We start from the raw sequence: 14721 nt of genomic DNA, 5'->3' as shown, positions 1-14721 counted from the left end.
CACGCTCCGCCACTGGATATGAGGAGAATTTTTTTGCTAGGTGGTCCTAGATCTGTCGACAGCGAGTAAGTTGTTGCGTAAGGTTTCTGTTCAAGCTTTATGGAGCACACAGGGAACAAGAATATGGCAGAGATCCCCTTGATGCTCGTGCTCCTGTCTTCCTACTCATTTCGCGCTGGACTTACATTCCAAGAGATTCTTGTACAAATTTGACAAAAACGAAAGATCAGTGTATTAATATTCATGGTAACCGAAGTAAGCTATCAGAAACACCTACTCCAGCTGAATCAAGGTGTGAGTTGGTCATGGGATAAAAAGTTACTCCCTCCGATTCATACTAACTTTATACTGATTCCCCGATACTTATTATAGATCGGAGGGATGTCGAGATTTAGTAGAAAATTGTACTAATCCTCCGACATTTATTATGGATGGAGGGAGTGCCGTGTTCACGAGGAAAGTATACATCCCAGATATCACATCATGCAGCATGCTGCACCTCTGCGAGAACTTTCCATAAGTGAGCTGATTAGCAGTACCCAAATCAAGCTAAATTAAGCCAATGGCAGAGTGCCACTAAAAAGTAGACTCCAGACACTTTGGGTGATCGATGCAACTCCAGAAGTCTCTCCCTCCATAAATACACAGAGGGCGCGTGCGTGCGTTAACACTTACTCTCTGCCTCTCTCCCACACCCTTGCTCCACCACTCCACGCTGATCTCCAGGAGGCCATCAATGGCGATGGAGGTGGAGTCGGCCAAGTGCGAGTGTTGCGAGCTAAGGGAGGACTGCACCCGTGGTTACATCGTGGGCGTGAAGGCAGACTTCGGCGGGCGGTGGCTGTGCGGGCTGTGCTCGGAGGCGGTGAGGGAGGAGGGGAGGAAGAGGGGCATGGAGGAGGCGCTGGAGGACCACATGGCCTTCTGCCGCGGCTGGTGCAGGAGCAAGGACCCCGCGCTCAGGGTCGCCGACGGCATGCGGCAGATGCTGCTCCGGCGGCGGCGGTCTAAGTGAGACGAGGCGGAGCGAAGTGAGCGATCACGTCGCACGAAGGGTGTGCCACCGGCGATGGATGAAATCGGCGCTGCCATATGCCATCTAGAAAATGAGTCCCGTACAAGATCGACGACGCGGATGAGAAGTGATCACTCTCTTTGAGCTGGTGTTGCATTGATCGCCAATAAGCCAGGGGTTCAAGTATGTAATGTAGTGAAGTACTGTAATAAATCTCAGCCAGGGGTTCAAGTATGTAGTGAAGTAATAAGTCTCAGCTAGATTGAGGCTGCATTGGTAGTTTATTGGTTAGTCTCGCTGAAACTTCAGCTCAAGACGACGAACTGAATCACATTTCTTCTTTCAGATGATGTGATGATGCCTGCCGTCTGGTCCTCATCTTCCCTGTCGATTCCCTGCTACATGCGTGCGATCTTCCTTCATCCAATGACAATCTACCGATTATCCATTACGTGTGTGCTGTTTCTTCAAGCTAGAGTCGAATCTAGTCGATCTCTACCCTGCTTACAGTTTGTGCGAAGCGCCAAGAAGGTTTATTGCTTGCAACAGAGTGGAGTAATTCTGTTTGTCTTACGGTTTGTGCAGAGTGGGAAGCGACAAGCAGGATTGTTGCTTGCAACACAGTGAGGCCTTGTTTACTTCTAGTATTTGTGGGGATCGGGAGGGGATTATTTCGAATCCTTGAAAATCCTCACTTTCTCTTTACTTCTTCAAGTTTGAATAAAATAATCCCAAGACATTCCCTTCCATCCTCACATTTTTTGCATAGATCAAAAACTCTCCGTCATATTAGTGTATTTTTACGGAAAAGTATTTGAGAGGAAGTAAGAGCATCTCTAGCAGACACCGCATTGGACCTCCATCCGTATAATAACCGATGTTTTCCGGTTTTGGGCGGAAAAAAGGCCATCGGACCCCCAAACCAAAAAAAAATCCGGGTCATCCAGTTTCCCGCCGTGGAAATCCCAAGTTCTCGGGCTGGCGAGGTTGTGCGAGTGTGAACCCCATCTTCTCCCACGCGTTGGCGCGAAGCTCCTCCCTTTCCCGCTTCCACCCCACCAACCACCCCCGATTCCGCCGCATCCGCCCCTCTCCGGCCACCACAGCGGCGCGCTCGCACCGAGATGGACGCCGTCAACCCACCGCTGCTCGTGGGCTAGGCCGCGCCGCGCGGATCGTCTCCACCCACTGCAGCCGGATCTAGCGCCGCTGCGGCAGCCGCCACCGAGGGGCTCGTGGTCGACGCCCCGCAGCAAGTTGCCCACCCCAAAGGCAAGCGGAAGCGGCTGGGGAAGCACGTCGTCGCCGCCCCTCCCGCTGTTGCTGCCCCTCCCGCTCCGACCAAGCGGGCGAAGCAATCGGGCAACAAGCCACCGGCGCAGAAGAAGCCGGTGCAGAGGAAACCCGCTGCGAAGAAGCCAGCCGCAGCCAAGATGGCGTCGTTGACTGCTTTGATGGCAGTGACGGCGAAGGCGTCGTCAGCATTGGCTGTTGCACACAAGGTGGTCGACGAAAGTCCCATCGTTGATGTTGCGCCGGAGTCCTACGTTAACATGCTCAACGAGGCTTCCGTCGACATTGATTCGCCTCCGCTTGGGGATTATGGTGACTACAACGACGGCTTGGAGGAGGGACTCGAGAGCGATGAGTTTGGGGAAGAAGATGACGCCGGCGGCGATGAGGAAGATGACTTGGAAGAGATATAAGAGGGGACGTTCGATGGGCGGTGGCCAAGGCGAAGGGCAGAGCGATCCGTTCCAGCAACTACACCGAATTTGAGGACGTGATCTTGATCTGGGCTTGGTAGGCGGTATCGATGGATGCCGTGACCGACACCGATCAAACCTGCAATAGGTATTGGGAACGCATCGAGAACAAGTTCTTCCAATTGATGCCACCTCTCTCCTCTACTCCAACCCTCTCCTACCGTTCACTTCAAGGCCGATGGGATAGTATCAAGATGGTGTGCTGCCGGTGGGCCGGTTGCATTGAGGGTGTGAGTAACTCGCCACCGAGCGACACCAACGCCGGCAATTGGGATGCTATCGCGCACAGGTTGAAGGGCAAGCCATTTACATTCCGTCATTGATATACCCTTCTTGATCACAATCCGAAATGGAAGTAGAGGGAGCAAGAAGCGCCACCACCGAGGCATAAGCTTGTCGAGTTGGAGGATGTGGAAGAGGATGATGTGCTTGATACCAAGAAGACCAAGAGGCGGGATGGAGAAAAGATGACCAAGGACAAGATCAAAAAACAAGGAGAGGCAGCAACATTGTCTCTCAAGATAGATGTTATGGTCAAATCCAAAAAATTGTTGGTGATGAAAACTTTGGAGGCAAAAACGAAGATGATGGAGACGAAGAACAAGGAGAAGGAGGCAAAATGGAGCATGCTCCGGGAGGATGCAAAGCGCAAGGCCGACATCGAGGAGAGGAGAGGAGAGCACGCGCCGAGAAAAACTGGGCCATGGCGGACCTCATAGCGGCGGAGAATGCGACTATGATGATGAACCCGACTAAGATGGATGAGGCCCGTCTTGAATGTGGAATCTTGCGAAGACGGAGATCTTGGCACGAAGGAGGGAGGCTACACGCGCGGCCATGGCTACCATGATGAAAGCCCGTGGTGATGATACTACGGCGAGTGGTAGCAGCCATGTCGATACGCCGACAACTGACGGTGATGCTTGATCATTCTCCTCGATGTTTGATCCTCTTTTGGTGTCGTGTTTCATGTATGATTGAGTACGTTAAACAAACTATTTGCATGATTATGTTGCTACATTTGAGAAGATTTTTCGGTTTTGTTTGGAGGTTGAAAAACAGTCGGGCCGCATTACGTTTTGGGGTGGCCTGGATACCTGTATTTTGAGTATTCTCCTCCTTGATGATGTGATGTTTGAACCTCTTTTAGTGTCGCGTTTCATGTATGATTGAGTACTTTAAACAAACTATTTGTATGATTATGTTGCTACATTTGAGATGATTCTTCCGGTTTTGTTTGGAGGTTGGATGGCCTAGACACGTGTATTTTGGGTTTGCGATGTCTGCTAGAGATGCTCTAAAAATTGGGTAAACACCAAATCCCTTCTCATCACCATACCCATTGGGGAGTGAAGCAATTCTGATTGTCAGTTTCATTCTTACAATTCAGATTGTGGCCGAGAGTATCCTCCCAAGCCAGCCGACAAAAAAGAATGCTCCGTGCCTCTTTAGCAAGGTCAGAGTGACTTTATTATTTATAAACAAAAAACATCTCAAACATCTTCCCAATACCATAAGCGTTTCATAGATCACGTGACTACGTTAGCCGTAGGTCACTTGATGATGGAGAACCACATGCACACAACAGATGAAAAGCTGAGCCATAAGAACCAACTGTTTAACTAGATTATAAAACATGACTAGTCTTCACAATGGTCAACAACAAAGATTTTACGACACATGATTAACACTGATATAAAGGACTAGCATTTTTTGTGCTGAAACAGCACGCTGACAAAGCAGCAACATCTACTAATAAAGGGAAACACCACTAACCATATACTGATTAGTTTAAACAGTACCAGAAAAAGCTAGCCAAGTAGGCATTACATTAAAGGATCAGTCTAGCATATGCTGCACTGAACTGATGCTTGTTAACTACGAAGGAAACAAGCAACTAGATTTATTGAAACTTCGGTAAATATGAACCCCAGGTACATGTACCATGAAATTGCGCTGGAGAAGCGAACCTGCAGCAACAGAGTACAGAAATGACATTAGTAATAACCAAAAAAAATCAATAGCATAAGGTTAAACGAGCCGGAAACTTGTGATTACCTAGATTTACAACTTAGGAAATCTGAAACCCAGGTACATGTACCCTGAAGTTGTACCAGAGAAGCAAACCTGCAAGGACACAAAATAGAAATAACATTACTATTAGCCAAAAAAATCAACAGCCATTCTCGAAGAAAAAATCAACAGCATATGTTAAAAGAGCAGGAAACTTATGATTACCTAGATTTAGAGCTTAGGCAATCTGAACCCCAGATACATGTCCCATGATGTTGCACTGGAGAAGCAAACCTGCAGCACCACAAAACAGAAATGTGATTAGTACTGCCCAAAAAACAACAGCGTAAGGTTTAAGCTAGCAGTAGACGTGTAATTACCATATCACTGCTTGTACTCTTGCAGGTCTTTGAAATCTGGAGTCTCACATCCTTTATCAAACATGCCAACAGAAACCGAATCCTCAACATGTTCCATGAACATGAACAGGGACCATGAACTATACAGGGTGACAGAAGAAGCGCATCCCTGCTGCTAGATGAACTTGAGTTTATGGGTGAAATGAAGATTCCATGGCAGGGGAGGGGATTGGACACGCTACATATGAAACAAACTGAGGTGGGAGAGGAGGTGCAGAGATAGAAGTTAGTAGACGGATGAGTGAGGGGACTTGTTGAAATCACCACTGAGCCTCTTCATTCAAAAAATACAGAAGAGCCAGTGAGGAGAGATCTTGGTGTTCTTTGCAGAGCACCGGAGAAGTCGGGATGAATAGTGTCAAGATGGCGAGGCAGAATGTATGTATCAGAAGAATATAAGATGCAGATATCCTAGACTGTAGCACAGGAACAGATACCAGAGTGTAAACTCCAGTTATCTGACAAGAGAACAATACTACCTTACTACCCTACCCCTGCCAGGTGCAGTTTCCTACTAGCTAGGATCATGCAGACTACTACCACTATGGGATCATGATGAATGGAAATGAAGATCTAATACCTAAAGAGAGTTGGAACCATAGAGGTGACTAGAAGCTACAAAGGTGACTCAGAAACTGCTGTGTTCTCATCCACCCCAATAGGCTCCACCACCACCACCACACCCTTCTGACAGCAGTTTCGAACGAGTCTTGATATGCTTGCTAACCCACCTAACAGTAGTACTAGTGATGAAGAAGAACCTAGGTGGAAGGCTGCTGCTATTCTAAGTTACTCTATACACAGTACCAAGGTTAGCTGCTGATGACCTATGTACACGGTGACGCCCATGATTGAGTGCTAGGCGATATCCAGATGGAGGATCCTCCTCAGATTCTCCGTCGCAATGGCAGTGTCGTCGTCACCAAAGAAGCCCAGAGTTGAGCCGGCAGTGGGTGTGGAAGGTGCTGACTTGGCATGCACAAGCAGCTCGACATGATCGGACCGGTCAGCAGGTGGCAACTCGAGCGAGACACTGCGCTTCTGGTGGAGGGAGGAGAACTTGGGTATGGGCAGTGAGCTGGGCGGCGGCGAGTTGGAGTATGCCGGGCCGGCCCAGAGCTCGGGACCGGCAGGAGGAGACCCTGATGGAGTGATGGGGATAGCTCGGCTGCGCTTCTTCCCGTTGTGCAGCTGCTGCTGCTGCTTCGGGGTCTTGGGCTCCGGGGAGTAGTTCCGTGTGGGGCGTGATGGTGGTGGCGTGGGCGGGGACGGCAGGATGCCGATGCTGACGCTGGAGTGGAAGGCGCGGCAGTTGACGGCCTGGTAGCCGCGCATGGGGTGGGGCGATGAGAAGTGCGGCGATGGCCTCCTCCGGCGGCCGGAGTGGTGGTGGTGGCTGCGCTGCTGCTGCTGCTGCGAGATGACCAGAGTCTCCATGGCCAGACGAATTGTCAGAGTGGCGGGTCGGACGAGCCCTGGTGCCAAACAAATGGGACGCACATCAGACATTGGCAATTTCATTAGGGAGCTAGGCAACGGTGAGAACTTGACAAAAGCATCGACTTTGGAGTGAACGAGCACACACAGAACTACGCTTTCAGCGTTGAATTGGTAAACTGTACCATGCAGAGCAGTTTTTTTTTATTGAATAGCAGGGATTGCTCCCCGCGCGGGTCCATTTACATGAAACGAAACCATACTGATGCAGATGCAGAGCAGATAGTTGCGGACGCGTAGATCTATTAGAGATCGGAGGGTACCTTCGCGGATCTGCAGCCGGTGAACGGATCGCAGCCCAGAGGTGCACGAAATGGGACCGCGCGCCCCTCCCTCTCAGATCGCCTCCGAGCTCCTCTCCGCCGTCCGGAAATGCCTCGGGGCACGCGAGCACACACCCACTGCATCGAGGAATCGAACCACCGTGGATCAGACAAAGCCACCAGCAAAAATCCCCCAAAAAAACTCGGAAGCACGTAGCGCCATTTCGCAACTCACCGATCCGACGAGGGACGTGTCCGCGGGGTCGTGGGGGAGCGGCGGACGGATGATCCTCGCGAGGCGGGCCGCCGGACGTGGATGGATCTGGCCGCTGCTGCGGGCGGTCGCGGCGAGATCTGGCTCGCGAGAAGGGAGGGGCGGTGGAGGTGGGTGGGAGCTGATGAGGTGTGGTTGCGGTTGGGGGGTGGAGTGGGGTGTGTGGAAGGGAAGGGAAAGCAGCAGCAGCTCCCTGTATGAGCTACACGACGCCGGACTTGAAAGTCGGAACGGACGGCGCAAAACCGGGTTTCATACTACACGTCTGGGGTCCGGGGTGGAGCCCGTGGCCGTGATAGGGTGCATTTGTTTGGTTTTGGGATCCACGCTGGCCGTTCGGGATTTTTCGAAAATTTGGAATGGGTAAATTCAGGATTTAAAAATGACATTTAATATTTATACAAAATAAAATTAGATCCGATAATTCAGGTACCCGATAATTCGGGTTAGGGTAATCCTGGATTGCCCGATAAACAACACATATAAAAAGAAATACAACATACTTTCTTTGAAATCGTGTGGAAGATAACGTCGACGTCGCGCTGCAGATAAGGGTACCTCACGCTTGGAAGCATAGGCAGTGGTGCGCTAGGAGGCGCCGCACAACTCGTCATCGTTGCACAACTCTGGGGAAGAAGGAGGTGAGCGTTGATCTATTGCGGGCGGCGCATCGGCGAACTGGAGCATGGGAGAGCGAGCGCCGCCGCCGTATGCAGTTTGAGAAGAGCAGTGCAACGGCTTGGTGTAACATCCCAGTCCAAGGTTTTGAGGGTACAAGAGAGGCATGTGTGGATTGCATTCATGTATAAAAACTCTAGGGAATTTTCATGCTTTTAAATAAAATTTGTCACAGTGATCGAAGATTCACTTAAATTGATGAAATTGAAGTCGGTCATCAAGTCAAACGCTATAAACTTCAGCGTGACCATTGCCAAAACGTTGTTTTCGGTAGAAGTGGTTTGATCTATGGGTTAGATCAAGCAGGAGTAGGTTCATTGCAATAACACATTAAGTGTGGATCAATTACCACATGTTCTAAGGGATCATAATATGGTGTTCCTTGCTACAACATATGGATACCTATTCCACAATAAATCAATGAACAAGCTATAATTAAGAAACTATTCTTCACTTATCTTTCCATGCCTTTACCTAAATTAATGTTTTACCATGATTCTTGTCGGGGATGGTCCCGGTAGGCCAAGAGTATGGCAAATATGCCATAATATATTATTTGTATACCGGATTTGTAAGAACATGTCCTTTACCCCATGTGTGGTTTTGGTAATTGATGACAATCCCTATGGACTAACGGTTGCATTGAGAATCAATCTTAGGTCAAGTCCATAGCCATGTTGGTCTCAAGGTTGTAAGATGGAGAAGACAGAGTACAATGATGAAGATGGTGTCGAAGAGAGACAAAGACGGCGTTGAAGATGAAGAGAGAAGACGGCGTTGAAGATGGAAGAAGACGGTGGCGTGTATGTTGAAGGAAGACGGTGGCATGTACAATCATGAAGAGTGAAGACGGAGCTTGCCGACTCGAGAAGAACGCGCAAGGACTAGGTTTGTGCTCGATAGGATAGTTGGTCGTATCATCGGAGAGAGCTCAAACCTTGCATGCATTGCATCGTGTTTCTTGGTTGTTCTTGGTTCTTATCCATGAGATGTTCGAGAGCTTGTGTTCATTCTCATGACAAGCTCTAGCTCATCGGAATCGGATTCCGGATGCATCGCATGTTGCATGTGCGAGGGTGATGATTTTCCCGACATACCATATTGAGAGGTTACACCTCTATGACCATGAGAAAATCATCACCCACTCTTTTCCATATTTTCACTTTTTGTAGTGATAGCTCTCGTCGTCCTCTTTCCGGCAAAATTGGTTTCATGTCATTCTGAGTTTCCTATCTCAAAATATCGTGTTTTCCGTATCGTCATATTTGAGAAAAGAAAAAGGAAATTGCTTTTGGGCCGGGCGGTACTACCGCTGGTGGTACCGGCCCAAGTACCGCATCAGCCTTCCGGGCTTATCGGACTCGGAGCGGTACCAGGCCGCGTGCGGCCCGATAGTACCGTAACCTCTGCTACGGTACCGAGCCGGTACCGGGCCCGGTACTACCGCATGGCCCCAACTCGCTTCTCTCTCCTCTGCTTTTCTTCGATCTGGACACAAGCGGTAGTACCGTTCCGCGCAGCGGTACTACCGATTTGGGGCGTTTTCCAGTGTTCTACGCGCAGATCTCGCGCGAGCGGTAGTACCGCTTCAACAAGCGGTAGTACCGCTTTGGGCGCGGATCTGACCGTTTTTCAGCCCCAACAGCTATATTTCTGGGCCCCTATATATACCTCTCTTCCACCTCCGACCAAATCAACCCTTCCCCTCCATTCTCTCTCCTCCATTGTTGACCTTGGGTTCTTGCTTCCTCCTCTTGATCCCCTCACTATTTGTTGCATATTTTTGGGGGAAAGGAGAGAGGAGATCTAGATCTAGAGCTTCACCAATTGAATCCTTCTCTAAGTGAGAGGATCTTGCTAGATCTAGATCTTGGAGTTTCTTGGTGTTTCTCCTCACTTTGTTCTTCCTCCCTTATTCCCCCAATAGCTTCTTCTAGCTTTGTTGGAATTTGGGAGAGAAGAACTTGGGCATCCTAGTGGTGTTCTTAGCCATTGCATTAGGTGCATCGGTTTGGGTTCTCTCCGGGGTTTCGATCTCGTAGAGGGCATGTTACCTTAGTGGTGTTCTTGCCTTAGTGGCCTCGTTACCTTAGTGGTGTTCTTGCCTTAGTGGCCTCGTTAACTTAGTGGTGTTCTTGCCTTAGTGGCCTCGTTACCTTGGTGGTGTTCTTGCCTTAGTGGCCTTGTTACCTTAGTGGTGTTCTTGCCTTAGTGGTAGTGTTTCCTTGGTGGAGTTGGTTTCCTTGGTGGAGGTGTTAGCCTCGTGTGGCGCATTAGCATCCTAGGTGGAGTGTGTTTCCTTGGTGGTGTGTGTTGCCTCTAGTGGCCGTGTACTTGAGAGCCTCCGTGTTGTGGAGTTGCCTCAAGCTTGATACTTGGGTGTTTGCCCAAGCTTGTACGGGTTCGGTGACCACCCTCAAGAGTCCCTTAGTGGATCGAGGCTTTCCTTTGGTGGAAAGGCTCGAGGAGAATACGGTGGCCCTAGTTGGCTTCTTGGAGTGCCTCGTGCCTCCACACCGCTCCAATGGAGACGTAGCACCCTTGGGTGTGAACTTCGGGATACATCATCGTCTCCTCGTGCACCGGCTACTTCTCAACCTGAGCTCCTTTACCTATGCGTTTTACATTGTCATATCTATCATGCTTGATGCTATGCCTATCTTGTTATCACCTTGTTGCTCATCATGCTAGCATAGGTTGTTGGAGGACTTAGGCAAACCCCTAGTTGATAGGCCTTGAGCTAAACTAGAAAACACACGAGTAGTTTTATTCCGCCTAGTTTAGCTCTCAAGTAGAAGTTTTTATACACCGCCTATTCACCCCCCCTCTAGGCGACGTCCTAGAACATTCAGGATTAGAGATTAATCCGGATCTTGAGAGTTTAGTTTAATAACGCTAAACCGGTGCATTCCAATATCCCAGGAGGGGTATGCCGGAGTACGGGGAGCGGGAGAGTATTAACCACCAAGGCAAAGATACCGGAGCTTATAGGTAAAGGTACCGGAGATCCGGCATAGGCTCAACTGTAGCATGTCGGCACACCGGTCAAAGATTCCCTCAAGTACTAAAGTACAAGATGAGCGAAGCACTTTAGCTTTAATCGAGGCCCTGACTCCAAAGCAGAAGATGACGTAAAAGATACCGGACGAGGTCACCAGCCTCTAATTAAAGACAGAAGCATCGTCACTGGGGCCAAAGAAGCTTTATAAAGTAGGTTAGGTCATCAAAGATGCCACTAGGGTTTGTTCCCTTGTAAGCCACATCTCCCGTATGTAAGGAGAGGAGGCACACCCCTGCGCGGGACGGACAGAGATCGATCCAAAGAGTGAATAGAGGAAGATTTTGTACCGTACATCTTCAACCTCTGGCCCTTGGCCAAGTTCATCAATACAATCCGGAGTTCAACCTCTCTCTTTTCTTCTTAACCTTACCATCACCCTGATCCTCAAGCGTACATTCAGCTATCGATGGGACTTGGTTCCCGTTTAACCAATGGTTAGGTTAACCTAACCTAAAATAGAACCCAGTGGGCCGAACGGTTAACCTCCAAGCCCAAATGGTCTTTTAGGTTCGGTCCAAATAGCCCAAAGGTTAACCCTCACCTTAGCACAACTCCTCACGAGTCACGGCCTCACGCCCAGCGCCGCCTGCCCTCCGCCTCACGAGCGCCGCCTGCCCTCCGCCTTCGCTACCGGCGACCTGCCCGACTGCCCGCCGTCGTCCGTCGTGTCTCCGGCTCTCCGCCTTCGCCTACCCTCCGCCTTCGCGCCGCGCGTTCTTGCCTCTCTCAATCTTGCTGATGTACCAACCCTATCTCCTCCCCTTGGGATGACTCGCCGGCGGCATCCCCAACAGCGACGGTGACGTTGTCCCTCATCCCGGCGGTCCGGTGATCCTCCACCCCTTCTCCGACCTTAACCAACACCTACCTCATTTTGGAGCAGTGGAGCGCGTCGGTGGCTGCAGACTTCTCCCGTGAAGGTACAGCCGCTTCTCCGGCGGTCCTTCCTGGCGCCGGCGACCACCTCAGGTAAAGGACATCCTTTTCTTCTACTCAATCCATGCCGTATTATCGTCTCGCTAGAAATTTTATTGTTTGCACCTCACTAATCTTGTAGATAAGTGGTTTGTTTAAGTTGACATTTTGAAAGTGAGTGCTATTGAACATCAGTATAGTTTGTTTTTGCAATTAGATGCGCAAGGATTTGGTACAAATTAACTTAAGGCTGATCAAGTAATTTCTTTAAAGACAACTAGCTATGCCTGACATATTGACATTTTATAGTACTGATCCAAAACGTACACATGATTGTTTTTGAACATGAAGAGATATGGATTCTGCTTGTTACTCATGCGTTTTGCTTATATTAGTAATCACCTAGAACTTCTAGTAATAAAATATCTAGCTCATTACTCATCCGTTCGCAAATGTAGGTTTTTCCCGCTTTTGGTCTCGCAAGTCGATGTGCAAACTATAGAGCTTTGCATGACTCGTAAAACTACAAGGTTGAGATTTATTGTGGGTCATTGTTCTAGATGAATATGGTTCTTTGCTGGATACACGTACCTGAAATTATGCATAGTCTTTACTCGGAAGTCTTTTGAGTCCTAGTCAATTTAACACATTAACACGATGTATATGGATCAGCCGCGTTGGCTCTGTAATACATGTTCATTTCATAATCACTTCTCTCTCGTTTCCTTGCTGCCGAATATTTTATATGCATGAGTGTTCATATCATCACTTCTCTCGTGTTTCCTTACTCCATCTTGCTTTAATCACTAGTAAATTTTATTCCGTAACTTTTAGTTATAAGTTAGTATGAAAGCAGAGAATCGGTGTATATTCCGACATTGCTTAATATTTCAGTTCGTGCGATACACTTGTATGGATGAAGGTGCAGCAATAGTGTCAAGATACTTGGAGAAATTAAAATCTAAAGACTTTGGCAGTTCACGGATGAGAACGAAGAGGATGATGAGGTTCGTGATGAAGAGATTCCATTCGAGGGAGATGAGGATGATGAAGATGAGGACTATGAACTAGAAGAAGATTTTGATGAGGAGGACATCGTTGAAGGGTCAAATGTAGTTGCTCCAGGAAGGAAATTCAGATCTAAGTCTTGGCGAGAATTTGCGCCAATACATGTTGATGGCGAAGTAACCCAAGGAGAGTGCAAGCATTGCGGCGCTCTAATTAGTGCAAAGCGGGGGCATGGAACAAGTGGGTTGCGAAATCACTTAAACAGTATGCAAAGCTAGGGAAACAAGTGGTTGCAGCTTTGAGTCAAATGAATGCAACCCTCATGACACCGGATGGAGTAAGCCGCTTGTGGAAATGGGATCCGTACAATGCAAGAAAAATGTTGGTGAGAATGGTTGTGCTCCATGAGTTTCCTCTGTCCATTGTTGAGTATGACGGCTTTCGGAAGTTTGTTGCTAGTTTGAATCCATCCTTTCACATGATAACCAGAAAAACTTTGAAGAATGATATCACCAAAGCATTCGATGAGCACAAAAAATCTTTGAAGGAGCTATTCGGTGCTTCCAAGTCAAGGATATCATTGACCATGGACTTATGGACTTCCAATCAAACTATTGGGTACATGGTAATTACCTCACACTTCATTAATGACTCGCTGGAAGTTGGAAAAGAGAATAATCAGATTCAATGCACTAGAAACACCACATACTGGATTATCCATGTTCACTATGGTTCTAAAATGCATCCGCGAATTGAACTTTGAGGACAAGTTGTTTGCCGTAACATTGGATAATGCCTCTAACAATGGCAGTAATGGTCCAAATGTTGAGGGAAAATCTGGTTGCTAAGAATATGTTGCTTGGGGAGGGAAAATTCTTGCATCAACGGTGCGCTGCCCATATCCTTAATTTGGTATGCCAAGCGGGGATTGACTATTTGGATCCAATCTTGACAAACATCCGTGAGACCGTGAAGTTCATTAAAGTTACCCCGAATCGGAAAGAAATATTTGAGGATATTGTTACACAAAATGGCATTTCTTGTGAAAAGAGTCTTTGCCTTGATGTTCCCACGAGGTGGAACTCAACCTTCACGATGATAAAGATAGCATTGAGGTACAGAAGAGCATTTGATGCCTTAGAAAGGCAAGATCCACAGTATATATATGCACCTTCTGCCGAGGAATGGGAAGAGGCAAAAGCGGTCTGCAAGTTGCTTGTAGTGTTCTATGAGGCAACTAAGGTGATATCTGGCTCAAAGTATCCAACTGCAAATCTCTATTTTCAACAAATGTGGCAAGCTAAGGAAGCTTTGGACAAGGAGGCAGCTCGGGAGAACTCTCCATTTCCTGCTATGATCTTGCCAATGCAAAAAAACTTAACAAGTATTGGAAGATGTCTTGGCTTGCACTCTCAATACCTGTCATCCTTGATCCGAGGTTCAAGTTCACTTATCTTAAGTTCCGTTACCCTCGGGTGTTTGAGAATAGTGCACAAACTAAGCTTGCTAAAGTGGAGAAGACATTTAGAGAGCTATTTGAGGAGTATGCTAAATTGAACCTCTCGAAGCTACACAAACACACCCGGGAGGTGATGATATGGACATGGAGATGGAGAATAATGATCCATTGTCGGATCTGGGACCGCCATCTTAGCCAAAGGATCAACTCAACAAGTGCAGGGTCCTCCGAGCTTGATGATTACCGGTTAAAGCCTCCAATAGCTAGAAAAGATAACTTTGATATCCTTGATTGGTGGAAAACAAACTCGGTTGAGTATCCCATACTTGCTAGCATGGCTAGAGATGCATTGG

At 48.2% G+C, this 14721-nt stretch overlaps 2 protein-coding genes across 2 annotated transcripts; one reads left to right on the top strand and one right to left on the bottom strand.

Moving 5' to 3' along the window:
* The first annotated feature begins 692 nt into the window (after positions 1–692).
* Positions 693–1015, top strand: LOC124681120. Its single transcript, XM_047216071.1, has one exon. It carries the CDS (start codon positions 737–739, stop codon positions 1013–1015), a length of 279 nt encoding a protein of 92 aa, XP_047072027.1. The 5' UTR covers positions 693–736.
* A 3363-nt stretch (positions 1016–4378) lies between these two features.
* On the bottom strand, positions 4379–7328 carry LOC124681122 (extensin-like). Its single transcript, XM_047216074.1, has 6 exons — positions 7209–7328; positions 6974–7111; positions 5175–6688; positions 5020–5088; positions 4840–4908; positions 4379–4751 (listed from the first exon to the last, which is right to left on the bottom strand). The coding sequence occupies exon 3, from the start codon at positions 6648–6650 to the stop codon at positions 6072–6074; it is 579 nt and encodes a 192-aa protein (XP_047072030.1). The 5' UTR covers positions 6651–6688; positions 6974–7111; positions 7209–7328; the 3' UTR covers positions 4379–4751; positions 4840–4908; positions 5020–5088; positions 5175–6071.
* Positions 7329–14721: the final 7393 nt, after the last annotated feature.

Source organism: Lolium rigidum, unplaced genomic scaffold, assembly GCF_022539505.1.
Source record: "Lolium rigidum isolate FL_2022 unplaced genomic scaffold, APGP_CSIRO_Lrig_0.1 contig_34223_1, whole genome shotgun sequence".
Classification (NCBI taxonomy): domain Eukaryota; kingdom Viridiplantae; phylum Streptophyta; class Magnoliopsida; order Poales; family Poaceae; genus Lolium; species Lolium rigidum.
Note: the sequence above shows the minus strand (reverse complement) of the source record. Positions and strands in the feature narration are given on the sequence as shown.

Coding starts and splice junctions, on each gene's coding strand:
- LOC124681120 (XM_047216071.1), top strand. CDS start 737: ATGGCGATGGAGGTGGAGTCGGCCAAGTGCGAGTGTTGCGAGCTAAGG.
- LOC124681122 (XM_047216074.1), bottom strand. CDS start 6,650: ATGGAGACTCTGGTCATCTCGCAGCAGCAGCAGCAGCGCAGCCACCAC.